At 40.9% G+C, this 20,596-nt stretch overlaps 1 protein-coding gene across 2 annotated transcripts in view; it reads right to left on the bottom strand.

Annotated features, from left to right (window-relative positions):
- LOC135104043 (hemicentin-1-like) overlaps window positions 1-20,596 on the bottom strand; it is a 205,199-nt gene that overhangs the window by 38,659 nt on the left and 145,944 nt on the right. For both annotated transcript variants that reach the window (XM_064010920.1, XM_064010921.1), the window contains 2 exons: window positions 5,932-6,088; window positions 3,706-3,835 (listed from right to left, as the gene is read on the bottom strand). In XM_064010920.1, the coding sequence (XP_063866990.1) occupies window positions 3,706-3,835; window positions 5,932-6,088 (287 nt within the window). The remainder of the gene's footprint in view (window positions 1-3,705; window positions 3,836-5,931; window positions 6,089-20,596) is intronic.

Here is a 20,596-nt window from a genome sequence, read left to right as displayed (position 1 = left end):
TCCTCCTCCTCCTCCTCCACTCAGTCCACTTTTGGTAATAACATCTCCCGCATCGCTTAACTCCTCAGCTCTTCCAGGGATCCCAAATGGAGGGTCGCCTCTGGGTTCCTCCTTTGCAAATTGTGAAGAAAAATGTAAATAAGAAAGGCAATGCAGATATGCTTTCTAGAGAGAGAGAGAGAGAGAGAGAGAGAGAGAGAGAGAGAGAGTGTGTGTTTTATGCTGAGAGAAATACGAACAAGACAAACACACACACACACACACACACACACACACACACACACACACACACACACACACACACACACACACACACACACACTGAATATGAGTGTAATCCGATATAATTTTCAAGTACTCTCGTATGTTGATTAAATTCTGAGTGTTTGTGTGTGTGTGTGTGTGTGTGTGTGTGTGTGTGTGTGTGTGTGTGTGTGTGTGTGTGTGTGTGTGTGTGCGTGTGTGTGTGTGTGTGTGTGTGTGTGTGTGTGTGTGTGTGTGTGAGAGTTTTTGAATGTTATTGAATCTCTATGAACAAACACTTCATATATTAATTTCAGTCCCTGCATGAGATGAATAAACATAATGAATTAATCAGCTACTGACGGCAGAGAGACAGAGAGACAGAGAGAGAGAGAGAGAGAGAGAGAGAGAGAGAGAGAGAGAGAGAGAGAGAGAGAGAGAGAGAGAGAGAGAGAATTTTCTATCACTGAGCGGAAAGAAGATGGAATATACAATGAAAATGGGAGAGTACGAGGGAATGGTCAAATCTACAAGGACGACTTGAGAACTGTAGGGACCTTAAGGTGTAACGGGGCAAGGAGGAGCGTGTAGGGAAATAAAGTCTTACACCTTCATTCTTAAACATTGCAAACGTCGTATCTCGTCTACTTTTGACATTCTCTACTGAAGGTTATTGCAGTCTTCAAGGGTGTTTTCACGAATCTAGTACCAGTAATTCTTTAATGTTAGAGGGACACTGGCTACAAAAATGTGGAAAAAAAAGGTCCACTGAGGTGCTAGTCTCTAAAGGAAAGGACCCAGAGGATGATTCAAAGCTGGTGTCTTAAAAGTCTCACTCCTGAAATAAGGACTCTGCATCATCACAGGGAAAGAAAATTCCAATGAGAGCAGGACTTACCATCTCTGTGGCCTTTGAAAATAGTTTTGGTCCCGGATTCTGAAACTCTTTGCTCTCTCATCATGACTATTTTCACCACGACAAGTATGATTAGATGGGTTCTCAAGAGCATTTATCCTATTAATAATATAGAAACCTTGTTAATATCTACTTAGAACCGTAAAAATACCCTTAAAAACCGTGTAACTTCGACTACAGCCTTTGGAAAGTAGTCAGGTTGCGGTGTAGAAACCTTCCAGAATATTGTACCTGGTGAGAGAAAGAAACGTTTAAGAATAAGGGGTAGTGTTAATGTTAGTAAGAGTTTACCTTGAGTCCCCTACTCGCTATTTGCAGCCCCGCTAACACGCTGACCGTTATCACTTATTCACCCCTGATTACACGGCGCAGCAGAAGGGGAGACGCTGCCGCACACTGTGGAGGTGTAGCCTTTATTGTCGTGTTGTTAGTTGTGGTGGTGGTGGTATTGATATTGGGGTTACTGTTGTCGTTGTTGTTGTTCTTGTTGTTGTTGTTGTTGCTGTTGTTGTTGTTACTTCTTTTTCCCCTGGTATTTCTGTTCCTGCTCTTCTCCTTTCTCTTTCTTTTCTTCTTCTTTTCTTCTTCTTGTTTTATTATTATTATTATTATTATTATTATTATTATTATTATTATTATTATTATTATTTTATTATTATATTTCTCTTCCTCCTCCTCCTCCTCCTCTTTTTATCAATAATGTTCTACTAATATACTAGTACTACTACTACTACTACTACTACTACTATATCACCAAACCACCACCACCACCAACACCATAACCACTACCATCACAACTATAACTAAAAGATGATTTTACTGTTCCTGTCAACTCTGCTGGCTTTTCATCGAAACCTTTTCAAGCTTTCTTCCCCACCTCCCTCACAAAAAAGGAATTATGAAAAACCGTAGTTATTCATTTGATTTACTCTCCCGTGGCCGTCTTCTCTACACCCACTATTACAGAGCTCTATTACTATTATAGAGGGTAAACTCTGGAACTCCCTGGCTGCTTCTGTATTTCCACCTTCCTATGACTTGAATTCCTTCAAGAGGGAGGTTTCAAGACACTTATCCATCAGTTTTTGACTACTGCTTTGACCCTTTTATGGGACTAGCATTTCAGTGGGCATTTTTTTTATTGGATTTTTGTTACCCTTGGCCAGTGTCCCTCCTACACAAAGAAAAAAAAAAGAGCGTAGCGTTGCCAGTGGACTTAACAAAAAATAAGGCAGGGTGTGAGGTGTGGCCAGTGCTATATGCATATCCGTGGGGCGTGACTAACCTAACTGAGTGTGTATCTGTATGGGCAATTGTATACTATAGTACCTTTGGGATCAATATTTCTGAGCCTGTTATGCGTTATGGGTTAATGTAGTGATTGATACAGGGGTAGTTTGTCCGATATAGAATTACAAATGAGGAAGCAGGAAGAACAGAGCGTGAAAGTTGTTAATGTTATATTATGTATGTGTGCTGTGTGGTGAAGAATGTCTGGATATTATAAGGAAGAAAGAAAAATGTATATAAAAGTTTGTGTTTTGATGGAGCAGGAAGTGGAGTGTGGTATGTCAGAGAAAATGGAATGTGAGAGGTGTGTGAGAGAAAACGCAATGTGAAAGAAAACGTGTATTTGCGCGTGTAGGCGTGTATAGTCTAATTGTACGTACATGCTTACAAACTGATAGAGTGAGGGTGGTAGAGAACAGACAGAGATTGGGTTTATAGATAATGACCTGAGTGATTCCTGTTTATATCGGAATTGTTGTGTTAACTTGCTTAGGTGTGTGATTAGCTGTCAGAAAGAACGAATATGAGAAAGAAGGATAGAAAGATAAGAAAGAATAGATAGAAGATAAAAAATAAGGAGAAAGAAGGTAGGAAAGGATAGAAAGAAGCTAAGAAGGAACAGAAAGAAGATGAGAAAAAATATAATCAAGGTAAGAAAGACAAAAACAGAAATATAAGGAAGAATAAAGGAGAAAAAATAGAAAGAATATAAGTGAAAAGAAAATAATGAAAGAACATAAGAAATAAAAATAGAGAAGCTGCAAGAACACATCAGGCCTACACGTGGCAACTCTGAATAAAACACGCCTACTTATCTCCACCTATCATCCCCATTCGTAAATCACGCCTCAATTACACACACTCCATGAATCCGTAATTATTTATCGAGTTATTGGAGTTTAGAAATTACCCTCTGTTGTATTGATTCTTTCCTTTGAAGTGGTGGAAATAGCTGCTCATTGTTTCCCTCGACTTCTACCGCAGACTCCTGGAAACATCAGGATATGAATGGCGGTGTGATTGCGCCATTGTTATTGCTCTTATGGGATTGGTTCCAGAGAGAGAGAGAGAGAGAGAGAGAGAGAGAGAGAGAGAGAAACCGTGTGTGTGTCTGTGTGTGTGTGTGTGTGTGTGTGTTCATTTATTTACACATTCATTCATTTTCTCCTTGTCTGCTGTATTCTTGTATCCCTGTATTCTTGCATGTATATGTGTGTGCGTGTGTGTGTGTTCGTTAGTTGTTGGCCAGACTCACCTCGTGGTACCAGGTGATGGGGGAGGCGTGGGGGTTGGCGGACACGATGCAGTCAAAGTACACGTCATCTTTTACTTTGAGGCGCGATGGGTCCACGTTTTGGCCCATCGTGGCGGTCACTCGGGGCGGGTCTGTGGGAGGCGAGCAGGCGGAATGAGAGACAGTGGTGGTGGTGGTGGTGGTGGTGGTGGTGATAGTGATAATGGTGGTGGTGGTGATGGTGGTGGTGGTGATATGGGTGACCGTAATGGTGGTGGTGATTCGTTGCAAGTGATGCAACTAAGCACTCTTCATTCTTTCCTCTTCACTTATTGTACCACTCCTTGTGAACATGTATTTCTCCAGCCACAGAAACACGTGACGTCACATACGTAAAGTAGTGCATCATCTCAAGCAGCTTATTTGAAACTTAATTCAAGCGTCCACTTTCTTCCATCCACGTAAACTTCATTATTTTATACTGCACCTTATTCACTCTCACTGTCTTGTTACACACATGCGAGTATTTCACAGTTTTCTTTTTTACTTACTAATCCGGGCACTGAATCTGACCCCGTGCACTGGGATGGGAGTAATAGGAATGTCAGGCACGTTTATTACACTGTGTTCTAGACGTGAGCTCCTGCCTGCAGTGTAAGGTAACAATAGTTTGACTGGCAAGTCGTGTTACTGCATAGCGTTTCAGAAGATCCGCTCATGAATAAATTTGATGTTTACGATAAATAAGAAAAAAAAAAATCAATGGGGAAATAAAAAAAAAAAAGACATCTTATCTATGGTCAGCATAATTTCCTAAGCTTTGTAAAGCACCTCACATGTTGTCAGTTTCTTTAAAATCTTAAAAAAAAAAAAAAAAGGTGAAGGAACGTGAAAATCAATATAATCATGTTGCAATAGGGACGAATAAATGTCTCCATGAAAACAAAAGTGTGTTATTGTCCACGCCAAGTAATTTCTTATTAGAGGGAATAATTTCACTAAACTATTTCTATACGGAGATAATTACATTTTTCTATAATTAGTTTTACCTTCTCTTTATGAAATGAACCCCTTGAATGTGTTGTAATTGGTATAATTTTTCAGCAGTACGACAGTATTAAAAAAAAGACCCTTCCTGTATTGTGAGTTTGTAATAAGACTTTAATAAGTTAATAAAACTTTAATGAGTGTCTTTATGATAGTATTACTGTTTTATTGGCGGCGGCGAGTGACCAGTGGACTGTGGTGGCACGGGGAGAGCAGGGAGTGGAACTGTGCTTTGTGTACGCACTGAGCTGGCCAGTGATGAACCAGTCTGTTCGTAACATAACATAAAGTAACATGTAAATAAGCATAGCCTCTATATTCCCTCCTCCTATGACTTGAATTTTTTTTTTTTCAGGAGGAAAGTTCCAAGATACTTATAGTTTCGGCCAATCCTTTTGGATCTTCATCTTTGAAGGCACGTCAGTTGGACTTTTTATGTAAATTTTGTTCCTCTTAGCCAGTGCCCATTCTACATGAAAAAAAAAAAACACACAATATAATAGAATAACTAACATAACAAACTATAACATTAAAACAACTCAACTCTGACGATTATAACACAGCTCATAACACAAGACATAATCAAAAACCACTAACTAATTCCTACAATAAATAAAAATCTTTCCTTCGTATTGCCACGGAAAGAAGTCTTGCAGTTATTCATTCTTTGCTCCATTTGATTTTTTTTTTTTTTTTCGCGTGGGGGAAATTAACGGACTCTCTTCATCCACTTGTATGCCATTACGAAAAGAAGCCTTACAAATATTCAGCCCTTTCTCTATTTAGCATTTTTTATTTTTTTTTTCTGTGGAGAAGCGGCAAATGAGCGGCCTTCTCATACATTTGGGTTCCCTCGCTCGCCCTCCTCCACTCATAAAAGAATCATAAACATTTCAAGGTGGGTTTGGAAGTCTATAATGGATTGGTCTCTCCACTCACCTATCCAGACTATTGAGTAATGGCTATCGTGCCGACTCACCTTGTTTTCATACAGGTTTTCGTTCCACCACTCGCTCACTCATTCAGTCATTCATTGATTGTGCCTTTCCTGTTCACTCATCTATCCAACCACTTATTCAGTTCGTCTATTTTTTTTCGTTTGTTTACTTAGTCTTACTCACTCATTCACTCACCCACTCACTCACTCACCCACTCACTCCCTCCATCCCTCTTTCTCTCCCTCAGCAGGCGGGTGACTCACAGTGGACGGTGAGCGTGGTGGTGTTGGTGAGCGGAGACTCTGGCCTGGTGGGGTTGGTGGCCACACACGCGACCCTCGTACCGTTGTGTTCCCGCGTCACGTTCACCAGCAGGCGCGCGGTGCTCACCTCGCTGCCGCCCCCGACGTACCCCGGGTCCTGTGGGTGGCGAAGAGACACAAGGTAAGCTTGTGTTAGGTATATCGATGATTGATAATATAAGAGCATGAGAATATATGGTACAGGTAATTTATTTATTTTTTTCAAGGGCAAGAAAATTATGAAAAAAAAAAAAAAATGGCCCACTTATTGCCAGTTCCCATACAGATGTCAGATAGAATGGTAAAGAAAAAACAGAGGATAAGTGTCTTGAAACCTCCCTCTTGAAAGAGTCTAAGTCATACGAAGGAAGACATACACAAACAGGTAGGGAGCTCCAGAGTTTACCAGAGAAAGGGATGAATGATTAAACTCTGGAACTCCCTGCCTGTTTCAGTATTTCCTGTTATATATCGATAGTTTTCTTGGGTCAGTGTACTCTTGAGAATACAAGAACAAAAAAGTACAGGGAATTATCCACTGGCAAGCGTCTCTATTAGATATATCGATAGTTTTCTTGAGTATATGCACTCTTGAGTATATACGAAGATAAGAGAAAGGGAAATCAGGTCATTTCTCACATTAAGGAAGGGAACACAATAGAGTTGTTGAAGAGGCAGAAAGAAAGAAGAAAGAAAGGAAGGAAGGAAGGAAAGAACGAAAGCTGAAAGGAAGGAATGAAGGATGGTGGGGTTGTGAGAGGATAAATGAAAGAAGGAAGGAAAAAAGAAAAAGATGGTTGTGCTCTGAAAGGAAAAAAAAAGGAAGAAAAGAAAGAAAAAAAATATGGTAGGGTTGTGAGAGGAGAAATAGAGAATAAGTGCATGAAAGAACGAAATATGAAGGAAGGAAAGAACGAAAGAAGAAAGAAAGGAAGGAAGGAAAGAAGGCGGGGTTCGCGATGGGAGACGCTCCTTCCTGCCCTCCAGCGGTGCGTGTCTCCTGTAATTAAGATTTCGCGAGTAAAAACTTTCCTCTTTCTCGGTGAGTTGCAGTCAATAAAGAAACATCTGGAGGACTCTTGTGTCGCTGTCTGCTGCGCTCCACTCCCGACGTGAATGGAATCGATTGGAGTTTTCCTATATTTCTATTATTCCCTTATTTCTTTGGATTTAATGACCTGACTTTCCCGGCGGCACTGAGACAAGACGTCCTCCTCACCTGCCATCCAATTACGCACTGAAGTGGTGTATGATAAAAAGAAGTCAGGCGTATTGGCGCTGAGTGAAGTGTCGTGGTCTGCATTGTTATTTTTGTATCAAGTGTGAAGACGACGCGACTCGAGGACACTTGCACGGTTTGAAGTTAAAAGAGAGTTTGAGTTTGTGTTCTATATATAAAATACTGTGTTGGTTGTTATGATAATTGCAGTGACTGAGGAGGAGTGAAAGCTTATGGAGACGTAAGTGAGGTGGGCTGTGAGAAGCTGTGAGAAGCTGCGGGGTGAAAAGGGAGTATTGTTTCAATGGTGGACGAGACGCCTCGGTTTATAGTGGGATAGAAGGATGAAAGATACAGTGACAAGTTGTGGAGAGAACAGGAGTAGTGTTAGTATGATCTGTGTGATGGAGTAGACACTGTACTTTTAGTGGGATGGAAGAGTGAGAGGTACAGTAGCGAGTTGTAGAGAGAGCAGCAGTGATGACAGGAGTGATTATAAACTGTATGATCAACTGTACACTGTAGTTTTAGTGGGGAAGGAATCATAAGGACATTCAGTGGAAGGCTATTATGTACTTTTAAATGATAAACTAATATGAACTAAAGAAATTGAAAGAATACGAAACAGGTGATACCGGTGATGGATCTCTCTTGATGGATAGACCAGTGGGAGGAATAGACAATGGTTGGGTGAAGGAGGGCGTGTTTGGAACAGGCAAAACTGGCCCTCAGCTGCACCTCATTTGCATGGCTGATTAGCGAGGTCACGGACGGGCGGGTAAACAGGCTGGCGGACCCTCGTGTCTGGCCTCGTCCCCAAAAATGTGGTACAGAGCGACTACACCATAAAACAGGAGTATTAGAAATAGGAACCTTTGCTTAACCCTATGGATGTTTATGGTAATTTGACACTTATTGTTTGAGTATATGTAGGAATTATTTAAGTGAGATAGGAAAGTAGTTAGGGACAGCTGAATATATTAACTGCATGGTTTTTCGTTTTTCCTTTCCTTGGCGTCTTTGGAAATTTGCAACACAGCTTATTATTGAATGAATACCTCAAATCAACGGAACCAAACCCTTAATAATGGTGGCTCTGCACATTCTGATATTTTCCTTCTGTCCCTCTTTCCTTTCTTCCTTGCTTGCTTGCTTCCTTCATTCCTTCCTTCACTCCTTCCTTCCTTCTTCCCTTCCTTTCTTCTTTCCTTCCTTTCTTCCTTTCTTCCTTATTTCTTTCCTTCCTTCCTTTGTTCCTTCGTTCCTTCCTTCCTTTACTCTTTCCTTGCTTTGCCCTAAACTCTCATAAGGAAGAAAAAACCAGCAGAATGTGAATTGTTTACATCTCCTTCCTTTCTTGCTTCTTTCGTTAATTCATTCATTCATTCACTCACTCAAAACCCTCACAAGGAAGGAAGGTTAGAATACCAACGTGTGTTTGTGTCCCATTCCTTCCTTCCTTTCTTCCTTCACTCTAAACTCTCACAAGGGAAGAGGGATCAGAATACTCGTCCCATTTCAAGTGTTTGGCTCTCCCTCTTCTCCTTCGTTAACACTGATGAAATGAAAAAAAATAAAAATAATGGTGCTAGTGGCCAGTTTTCCGACCCCCTGACGCGTCCCATCTTCACCTTCATAAGCAAGTCAGGGAAGGACAACACATAACAGCAGGCGAGGCGAAAACAACGAGTTACAAGTGAGATTCAGAGACTATGGGTTCAAATTAATTTTCTTTTTTTTTCCTTTTTATTTTTATTTGTCTTTTTTTGGTCATGGCTCCGCTGCATGGTTGAAAAAATTAGAGTGGGTTCCTCTAAACGACGAGTAATGCATCAAAGAGGCGAGCATATTTCCATAACCGAACTGCATTAAACAAATCTTCTTTTGATCTTTAAACAGTGCGGGAAACAAAAACGGAAGTGATTCATTTTTCAATTACTAATACATTGATTCGTTTTCTGTATTTTTGTATTGAATAAAAAAAAAATCCATATATATTTTTATCAAACCGAGGGAATGAGGGGAGAAAAGAGAGAAGGGAGAGTGGACTGTGTACCTTTCATGCCTGGCTGTTTGGGTCTCGCTATAACATCACCAGTACATCACCATTACCACCAGTAAGAATAGAAGTTACCTGCACTATCCAATTACACGAAGCTCCACCATCACCATCACCATCATCACCATCACCATCACCACCACCACCACCATCAGTAATAATATAATCACCAACATCACTCTGTCATAGGAACCAACATCACCACCACCACCACCACCACCACTCCTGCATCTCAGCACTGTATGCAACGCAGCCTCCCAGAATGTTTACCTTCCCCGCCGTGCAAATCAAGTTTTCCGTGATTAACTAATGTCCCTTCACGCGCTGGCCACCTGCTGCTCCTTCCTCCACCAGCACCTCCCTTTTAGTGTCCCCCACCCCTCCATGTTCTGCTGCTGATGATGATGATGGTGATGCCTCTTCTACTACTACTACTACTACTACTACTACTACTACTACTACTATTACTGTTACTGTTACTATTACTGCTGCTGCTCCTGCTGCTGTTGTCAGTAATGTTCTTTCTCTTCCATCTCTTTCATGTTTTTTTCTTTATCATTTTCTTTCCTACGCCTCCTCGTTCTCTTTCGGTTCCTTTTCTTTTTCATCTTTGTCCTCATTTTGGTAGTTTAATTTATCCATTTCTCAGTTTCTCCTTTCCTCATTTTTTCCCTCCCTCCTCCTCCTCCACCTCCTCCTCCTCCTTCTCCTCCTCTTCCTCCTCTCTTTCCTCTTCATCCTCTTTTCTGCTTCCTTCTCTTCCTCTTTATCCTCATTTCACTCACCCTTTTCACTCGCTCCTCCTCCTCCTCCTCCTCCTCTTAATCCTCCTCCTCCTCCTTCTTCTCCTTCTGCTAGTCTTACTTTGCTTTCCCCCTTAAAGATGAAGCAGCGGTGTTTGCCTGCCTCGGCTTTTCCCGTTATTAACTCGTCCAATTCTTCAAGTGGAAATTATTATTTTTTTTCTTTTTTGCTGTATTTTATTCTAATGTATTTTCATCTCCCCGGAAAGCCGCGCCAACTTTCTCCCGCTCTCGTCTAGACGCTTTCATGTTTGTGTCGGTGGCAGGAATACCTCGGCAAGCAACAGCAGGATAAATCAGTGTGGGAGTTAAAAGTAGGGTAGGTTTGTTTCCTTATCCTACAAAGTCTTAACACTGGTTCTTTTACGTCTCCGGATGTTCGTGATGTTGTAGTGGCATGAACAAGTCTATTTTTTCATACTACAAAGGCCTTGACAAACAGCAACAGGAGTTAAAAGTAGGGTAGGTTTTTATCTTGTACTACAAAGGTCTAACACTAATTATTTTATGTCTTCCACGCATTTATAATGGTCTAGTGGCATGGACATGTCTGTTTCTTCATATTACAAACAGCTCGACCAGCAGCAGCACAATAAACCAGTAGAGGAGTTTAAGGTAAGGTAGTTGTTCTTCTCATTATAAAGGTCTAACATTAGTTCTTTTGCGTTTCTAGGTGTGTATTCTGGTATAGCGGCATGGAGATGTTTGTTCCCTTATACAATAATGGCGTAACATTAGTTCTTTTACGTTTCTCTGTATTTATAATGACGAAGAGGCATTAATTAATCTGTTTCCTTATACTACAAAGGTTTAACACTAGTACGTCTCTAGGTGTTTATAATGCAGTGACTCGCACGTTTCAGTAACATTAAACTTCAAGACACAAAGGTAAGGATGCACAGTAATATTAATTTATTGAGTAACATGCTGCGTTTTTCCTCAGTTTTACTCAGTCTTTAGTTCTCACATCTCTCTTGCAAAGCCTTACAACTGATGGATTCCTAGCAGATCAGAGGACGTGAGATTGAGTGGAAGCGATTTATACAGGGGAAGGAAGTAAGTGCGGTAGGTCACTTGGCTTCTGAACAAGACTGTAAGTATGTAGGTATGTAGCACTGCCGACTGGAACAAGTATACAAATATATCGCTTCTGGAGGGCGGCACTTCAGCGGTTGTTGTTGTTGTTGTTGTTGTTGTTGTTGTTGTTGTTGTTGTTGTTGTTGTTGATGTTGTTTCTCAGCATTTTCTAGGCTGGGAAACCATTTACGAAACCGGTATGAAAATATGAGAAATTGGAGGTGATTCTCGAAACAAACAATCAAAAAAGAAAAAAAGGGTGTATAAGTGAAAGAGTCTGTGTTGAGGAGCGTAAGGCATAAATCAGCGTAGTAGTTCCCTTCTTTTTTTTTTCCTGTGTGTCAAGGAGAGCCGCGGCGTGAGGCTCAGCTCAGATCAATAGCCGGTGTGTTGACCTCGCGGCCACACCCCAGCGCCGCCAAGGAGGGAACGCTGGAATTGTGCGAATTAAAAAAGAGGATTGTGGAAGTTACGAGGGAAGGAAAGTGAGGCAGAGGAGAGTGATGGGAGGTTTTCTTTTTTCTCTCTTTTTCTTTTCCGTCTGTGTGGATTTAGTTAATGTGTGAGTGTTGTTGTGCTTAATTAAAAGAGGAGGAAATGTTGTGGAGATGGCTGCTGGTGTTTTATTTTTTTGTATGTTTGTTTGTCTGACTCGGTGTGTTTGCCTACGTGTCTTTGTCTGTCTGTGTGTCTGTGTATCTGTGTTTATGTTTGTATTTGATATTCTATCTCTCTCTCTCTCTCTCTCTCTCTCTCTCTCTCTCTCTCTCTCTCTCTCTCTCTCTCTCTCTCTCTCTCTCTCTCTCTCTCTCTCTCACGGATATGCATCATATAAATTACGTGTGCTCTGTATATGTATGGATATGTGTGTTTGTATGTATGTATGTGTATATGTGTGTGTGTGTGTGTGTGCGTTAGATGACCCATACATTTCGTCATTCATCCATACACGGGTCTCGGCTCTGGCTGCAATGACATTTACAGCGATGCATAAACAAATGAATAGGCATGTTCATGAATAAATAAATAAATAAATAGATAAATAAATAAATAAATAAATAAGTATGGTGGTCCGTTTAGCCGTTTAATTAGTGCGGGGCAGCTGTTGGCACATTAATTGGAAATAACTTGATTGAAGCAGCCGGTGATATTAGTACTATAAAAAGAGAACATCAGAAATAATTCACAAGTGTTGATTGATGGATTTCCGGCCTCTGTGTGTGTGTGTGTGTGTGTGTGTGTGTGTGTGTGTGTGTGTGTGTGAGTGGGTGTGTTTTGCTTGGGCGTTACAAATAAAATTAAATATTCATAGGCATAATGAGTAATCCATTGCAGTGGAAGCGACATAATTGATGAATAATTTGTAAAGAGGTTTTATTTTTTGCAACACTAACCGAACGGAAAAACGCTTCTTTTGGCCAATACAGCCCCGAGTATTATGTGTCCGCCGCCACCACCACCACCACCACCACCACCACCACTACAACTATCAACAACTGTATTATCCTCCGCCACCACTACCATCACCACCTCTACCACCACCGTCACCACCACCACAATATCAGCAATAACAATAACAACCTTCACCACTCCCACTACCACCATCACTGCCACCACCATCATTATCAACAACACCATCATTCCATCCATTACCATCACCACCACTATCACTCTCAACGCTACTGCATCTGTTGTTTACACCACCTCCATTACCGCCATCACCACCATCACCATCAGTACAAACATTTCCACTATTACTTTTTATCATTACATCACTATCACCACCACCAATATCACTTCTCATCACCACCATCACTTTAAGAATATCCTCACCACTAACAACAACAACAACAACAATAACAACAACAACAACAGTATCTCTACCGTTCACGACCTCCACTATCACCTCTTACAGGTCTTATCTAAGCTGTTACTGGCATAATTAACTTGCCAGCACCTCTTCTTCTTCTTCTTCTTCTTCTTCTGGTGTTGATGCTTTTCTTGCTGGTGCTGTTGTTGTTGCTGTGGTTGTTTTTTTTTTTTAGTTCTTTTCTCTTTTATGTATCTTTTTTCTTTTCATTTCTTCCTCTCTTCCTCTTTCTTGCGTTCTTTCTTTCCTTTTATTTCTTCCTTTCTTTTCTTTCTTTATCTTTCATTTTTAATATTGCTCATTTTCTTCCTTTATTTCCTCTATGTAGGTATATTTATTTTTTGTTTTCTCTTTTCTGCCTCCTCCTCCTCTTCCTCCTCCTCCCCCCACATTACCCTCTTCCTCACCAACATTCCTTTCCTCCTCCTCATCCTCATCCTCCTCCTCCTCCCCCCATTCAAGTACAGCCTTAATTACCACTACTGCGGTGTTTGGCTGTATACATCTTGCCAGCAGGTGACGCCCGCCAGTTACAGCCGAGAGACAGTCACAAGGCCGTGTACTTCCAAGTGTGTGGACGTGCTGACTCCCCTGGTGATGGTACTGCTCTCTGTCTCAACTTGGTTATAATATTTGGGAGTTCAAGAAATGTTGTTGATTGTTGTTGTTGGCGTGCTGTGTTTAGTTGTGGTGTGTGTGTGTGTGTGTGTGTGTGTGTGTGTGTGTGTGTGGTGGTTGGGGGTTGGTGTGTGGGTGTTGTGTTTGGTGTGTGTAGGGTAGGTATTGTGTATGTTTGTAGGGTGTGTATGTGTGTGTGTGTGTGTGTGTGTGTGTGTGTGTGTGTGTGTGTGTGTGTGTGTGTGTGTGTGTGTGCTAGTGCTGGTTCTGCTGCTGCTGCTGCTGCTGCTGCTGCTGCTGCTGCTGCTGCTGCTGCTCCTACTACTACTACTACTACTACTACTACTACTACTACTACTACTACTACTACTACTACTACTACTACTACTTGTACAGCTTCCTGCCACCCAATACAACATTTCCATTGACATGTGAATGCTTTACTGATCATGGTAAGGTTAGGTTAGCTTGCATTGGGTTAGGTTAGATTTAGTTTTTATTGACCTTTTACGCCATCACTCTTCCGGCACCATGAATTAGGTCACTCGTTACGCGGCGGTGTTGCGAAATGGTTGATATTGACACTTGCTCAACAGGTGGTGTGACGCACAGCCGGTGTTTGTACGTGCAACACCGCCACGCAATACAGCTGATGCACGTATGTCCGCATGTTGGTTGTGTCACCTGATGACTGATGCACCTGTCCTATCCTACTACTGTTCTGCTTAACTCTAACTCTTAACTCTTAACTCTTAACGCCACGAGTAACAGGAGGGTGAGCAACGATAGAATGGTTATAATTACTGTAAACTTCATTCCTGTCATCGCCACTTTCATTATCAACAATATGGATAATAATATTCCTACGTCACCAACAAACAACTGTAGAAACACCAGTGCTACTACCACCACCACCACCAACAACAACAACAACAACAATAGCAATAACAAGAATACCGGCAAAAACAACATTAGCAGCAGCAGCAACAGTAACAAGAGAACAACAGCACCACCATCACCACCACTACCAACAGGAATAACAATGATCAACCTTTATCCTCAGAATAACATTACAAAAAAAAAAAAAAAACTCGCCATTTAACATCTAAAACCTAATGTCATCTCTTCTTGGCCTCCTCCACCTTCACCTGGTTCCTCCATGACCTCCTATAGTCTTTCATATCTCTCTTCATCTTTCTCCTTCATCTTCCACTCACCATCTCCATCAGCTAGCTCCACACCTACCCACATCCTCCGTACTTCTTATATTAACACCTTTCTTCACCTTTCCCTCTTCTTCACTTGACGTCCACCACCTCTGCCACATCCACACCCCCTATCCCAATTGCATTTCACTTCTAATACTTGTATCGACTTCTTTCCTGCACCTTCTATTTCATCTATCTCCCTCTACTATCTTCCTATATCCACTCCTTTATCACTCTCTTCTCCAATTCATCCCATTTATAACACTCGTATCTCCCTCTTTCCTCTACCGTTTATCTTGCCTCTCCCTTCACCACCTTTCCATATCTACTCCCTCATTCTTCTCTCTTTCCCTCATTCATTCACACCTTCCCTTCCTCCTCCATCATATCCCTCCCTCCCTCTCTCCATCCCTCATCTAAACCAGTTCTTTCACAGCCAGCTTGCCTCTTCAACTATGCCACCCACACACCTTTCCTCCTCCCCCACTACCTCCACCACCCACTACACGTCAGCCTCCCTCCTCCATCACCTCCCTTCCCTCCGTCAGGTCTATTCCACCAAGCTCCTAATTCTCAGGCCTCTCGGGTGCTGCAATCTAGTGAACAACAATACGGTCTCAGTCCCCGTGTGAAAAATAGGTAGGAATGAGCGGCTCTCTCTTCCTCGTGGGAGTAATCTTCCTGAGGGAGGGAGACCGGGAGAGTGTGGGGAGAGGGATTAGCATTTCAACAAAACATCCGCCTCCGGTCATTTGCAGGCTAGGTGGCATTTCCCAAATGGTAGGGCACGTAATTGAATTTACGGAAGTTACTGATGATAATGAGGTGGTGATAGAAGTCGTGTTTATACGGATTTCCATTTGAATGTACGTACGTGTTTGTTTGTGTGTGTGTGTGTGTGTGTGTGTGTGTGTGTGTGTAAATCAAAATGTGTTTGTGTTGTGTGTTTTTCGCAATTTTTTTTTGTTTATTGTTGTTCTTGTTGTTTTTGTTGTTGCAGTTGTTGTTTTTTATTATTATTACTGATAATTCTTCATTTAATATCTAAGGACTACTACTACTACTACTACTACTACTACTACTACTACTACTACTACTACTACTACAGCCAACCATATCAATGAGCGAGAGAGAGCGTGTACGTGTGTGAGAGAGAAGTGAAAGTAGGACTGTAAGTGTGCGTTTAAGTCCCCAGCTACACGCTTAATCTGGTATGCAAATTAGACCAGACCTGGCTTAAGCCGCTTCGCTCCTCTAAAAACGGCGATATTCCCTGGGTGGCGAGGAACTGACAAGCTCCCCGACAAATGTGATTTTTTGCCAACGAACACAGGCGGAGGATGCAGTACATGAGTGGAGAATAGGTGGAGGAGGTGTTGATAATGTTGAGGAAATGGAAGAGAGGAATGGAGTTGGAATAGAGGAGGGAGAAAGAAAATAGGATGCAGTGCAGGAGTGGAGAACAAGTGGAGGAGGAGTAGGATTAGGGGATGATAAAGTGGAGGAAATAGAAAAGTAATATGAGAAAAGAGAAGGGAGAAAAAAAGAGGATTACGAGTAGATGGAAAAGAAAAGAAAACAGGTTTGAGAGGAATAGGGAGTGATGAAGTCGAGGAAGTAGAGAAGTAAAGTAAGAATAGAGAAGAAAGAAAGAAAAATAGGAACATACGTAGAAAACAGGTGGAATAGGAAGAGGATGGGGAGGAAGTGAAAGTGTTAATGGAGTTAAATAAGTGGAGGGGAGGAATGGACTAGTAATAGAGAAGGAAGTAAAGACAGACATGAATAGTTGAGAAAAAGGAAGAATTGAGAAGAGGAGGAGGAGTAGAAGAAAATGGTGGTGACTAGAAAACTGAGAATAGCAGGAGAGAAGCTAAAGATAGAGACGTAATAGCCACGAATAAGGGACGAAGAGTAAGAATGAGAGTAAAGGAGAGCGAAAAGTGGAGAAGACGAATAGTAGAAACAGAAACATAACATTAGAAAAGGTCATAAAATAGGAAAGTAATAATAAGAAGAAATAAGAAATAAAGGGGATAAATATGGGGATGGAGAAGTTAGAAGTGTCAAAGAAGAGAAAGATAAAAGAGAGAGAGAGAAAAAGAAAAGCCGTAAAGCAAAGGAAACTAAGCGAGGAATGATGGAGAAGAGAAGAGAAAAAACAAAGGAAGAGAAATGGGAATGGAGGAGAAGAATAACAGCGAGGCAGCAACAAGGAAAGAATTGTGAGAAATTGGAGCAACAATGTAGAGGAAAATGGTAGAAAAGGAAGAGGAAAAAAAAGAAGATGAATAACAGCGGAGGGAAAACAAACAGGAAGAAGAGGAAGGATGGACACTAATGCAGGGGAAGAAGAGGAGGAGGAGGAGGAGGAGGAGGAGCTTGAGAGTTAAAGGAAGAAAATTAAGAGAAAAAGAGGTAAATAAAAAGATTTAAAAAAATGCGGAAAAGGGAAACAGAAGGAAAAGAAATATCACTGAGGGAATAAATTATAGAAAGAAAAAAGGAAGAAGGAAAAGAGTGTGAATAGATGAGAAAGGAGGAGACAACAACTTATGGTGAATAAAGAACGAATTACGATGAAGATAACTAACCATTTGATAATTACCAAGTACATTTTACATCTTCTTTTTATTTTATTTTATTTTATTTTATTTATTTTTCTATAACTGGGAAGAAATATCAGCTGGAACATTTAGTAAGAGGAGCAGAGATGATAAAAAAGGACTAAGATAAATGAAAGTAAGAGAAGTTCACGTTTAGAATTAACCACATCATTGAGTCGCCAAACATTTATATCCTCACCAAGGAACAAAGCGATAGTGACACACACACACACACACACACACACACAGACCTCGAATCATCAGCTGTACAGTCTTGGTTAATAATCGAGAAATGTAATCAAGCAGGCGAGAAAGGAGTTAGTTATGTGTGTTTTCCTTTGTAATCAGTTAGTGTAATAGTTCTTCAGGCTTCCACCACCATCACCACCACCACCACCACCGCCACCACTACTACCAAGGACTAAAGGCTTCTTAGCGCGCTTTGTTTGGCTGTAGTTAATAGTTGTGTGTGTGTGTGCGTGTGTGTTCTTAATTAATACCAGCCTCTCGTTTTGATAATGTGCCGCCAAATTGCAACAATGGTAGAGAGGTTAATTTGAGCCAGAGTGGGGGGAGGAGGAGGAGGAGGAGGAGGAGGAGGAGGAGGAGGAGGAGGAGGAGGAGGACAAACAAAAATTCAAATAACTCAAGAACAAAAAATATTTAACAGTAGTAGGAGGAATAGAGAGAGAGAGAGAGAGAGAGAGAGAGAGAGAGAGAGAGAGAGAGAGAGAGAGACATGAATGCGGAGATTAAGATCCAATCAGAGGCACAGGATGGGGAAGAGAAAGACGCTGGGGAGAGGAACAGGTAGAGGAACACAAAGGAAAACCAGAAGACCAGACAGCAACAGGCCCCTACTGAGTCTAACGAGATTGTCTGTGTCACTGTACCATCACTAACAAACTCTATTGGGTAAAGACAAAGGGAGAGCAAGGAAAGAATACGACGCTGAAGTAACAGTCGTAGGATGTGAAGGGGGAAAGGGAAACGTGTTACTCTTCCGGGAACTGGCGCTTAAGTTGGTCTTTTTCCCCCCCCCTCATAATTTTGTTGCCCGTGACAGGTGACCCTCTTGCTCAAAAAAAATGAAATAAATAAATAAATAACTCTAGCTAATACTATTTGCTATAAGAGAAACTGCGCAGGAGACGAATAAGTTGATTGAGGGATTGATATATGAAGTGTTTAGCTTATCTAGTGTATGCTTTGCTGTGTTAATGCTTACTTCTTGTGCCGGAAAAATGGGGGGATGAGGAGGAGCAGGAGGAAGAGGAAGAGGTTGGAGATTGGTGGTGGGAGAAACGATAGAGGAAGCAAATTTGGTGGTGGATGAAAAAGGAAAGAAAAGGAGTGGGAGGAGGAGGAAAAGAAGGAAGGAAGGAGAGAAGGAAAAGGACGACGAGGTGGACGAGAGAGGGAAGAGAGGAGGAGGAGGAGTTGGAAGAGAAAGAGCTCACGTTTCCCACAAAAAAGTCTTGATATCTCTCTATAATTAATTACTCCCATTGCAGAAATTGGAGGAGGGATTAAAAAAAGAAAATGGACGAACATGAAAGGCAAACGTCAATTCCAGATATATTTTCCATCCGTTTTAGATTTTTTTCCTTCTATATAAAAAGCAAGTGGCGTGGTAGTGAAGAGCAATGCGGGAAATTATAACTATCATATCAAAAAAATAAACGGCAATGATATTATCTATTTTTTTTTTTTTTTTACATTGCTGTTGTTAGTATTTTCTCATTTTACTTCGTTCGATCTCCTTTTCTTACAATTGTATTAAGAACCTGGTGAAAATTAAATACATAGATTCTTTTTTTATGTATATATTTCGTATGTTTTGTGTTGTTCCATAATTTTGTCTTGTATTACTTAAGTTTTCATGGTAAATTTCACCAAGTATGTGGTTTTCACTTTAGAATTTACTGTCAGATTGTAGAGAGAGACAGTATACGTGAAGAAAAAAAAGAGAAGGGAGTGGCAGTTATTTATTTTTTTTCAGGTATCAGTAAATAAAGAAGCTGAAAAAAAGGTCAGTTTACTTATATACAATTCCTGTCCGTGTCATCTTGCCTTTTTCTCAGCCGTAAAACACGAAAATGGTGAAATATTCTTGTTTTCTTGTTCACTTACTTCTTGTTTCTCTCTCTTCTTGCCTCGGGTTTTTTTCTTATTTTCTGGGCCTTGTTCGTATTCTTGTTCTTGTTCACTTTTATCTCGTTCTCTTACTTTTGTTTTTTTTTCTTTCGTCTTTTTACTGTTGTTGTATCTTGTGCTTGTTCTTCCTCTTCCGGTTTCTCGTCTGTCTTCTTGGTCTTTTTTTTTCCTTTTTGTTATTGTTTCTTCTTTTTTTCTTTTCTCTCTTTTCTTTCCTTCCTTTCTTTCTTTTTCCTTAATTTCATTTCTCCTTATGCTTCTCCTTCTCTTTCTTCTTCTCCTTCTCCTTCTCTTTCTCCTCCTCCTCCTCCTCCTCCTCCTCCTCCTCCTCCTCCTCCTCCTCCTCCTCTCTTCGTCACTTACCTACTTGCATAGAGAACACGCAGCAAGTTCTCAAACTCCCCGGGAACTCCACATTCATGACAGCACGACGGCGGGGAATATCATTAGCAGTGACGCAGGAGGACTTATGAGTTGGTGTCCTTGGGTACTCCTATCATCATCATCAACAGCAGCAATGTCATTATCTTTATCATCTTTTTTCGTTATCATCGTCGTTGTCTTCTTCATTATTGCGGTCGTCATTGTTGTTATTATCATCATCTTCGTCATTATCACCATAGTCACCACCACCACCACCACCACCAGCACCACCAACAACACGACTATTATTATCAGCATCGTTACCAGCATCACCATTATCACCACCACTATCATCTTTATTATCATCATTATCGTCATTCTCATCATCATTCTAATTAATTTGTATTTAGATGGTTGTGTTAGTTTTGGCTCTCGTCCTCCTTTTTTTTTTTTTTGTCTGGTTATTTTTGTAGTTGAACTTTTTGTCAGTTTTGTCTTAATGATCACATTCTTTCCCATTCCCCATATCATCTTTCTCGCAGTGCTGTAAAACTTCATACTTTACACTTAAAACCAAAGAACTTTAGCGTATAGAGTTCAATTTGTATGTTTCAGTATATTTTTGTTTCCCTCTCTCATATACATA

Source organism: Scylla paramamosain, chromosome 10, assembly GCF_035594125.1.
Source record: "Scylla paramamosain isolate STU-SP2022 chromosome 10, ASM3559412v1, whole genome shotgun sequence".
In the NCBI taxonomy this organism is placed as follows: Eukaryota; Metazoa; Arthropoda; class Malacostraca; order Decapoda; family Portunidae; genus Scylla; species Scylla paramamosain.
This window is presented reverse-complemented; position numbering and strand designations above follow the sequence as displayed.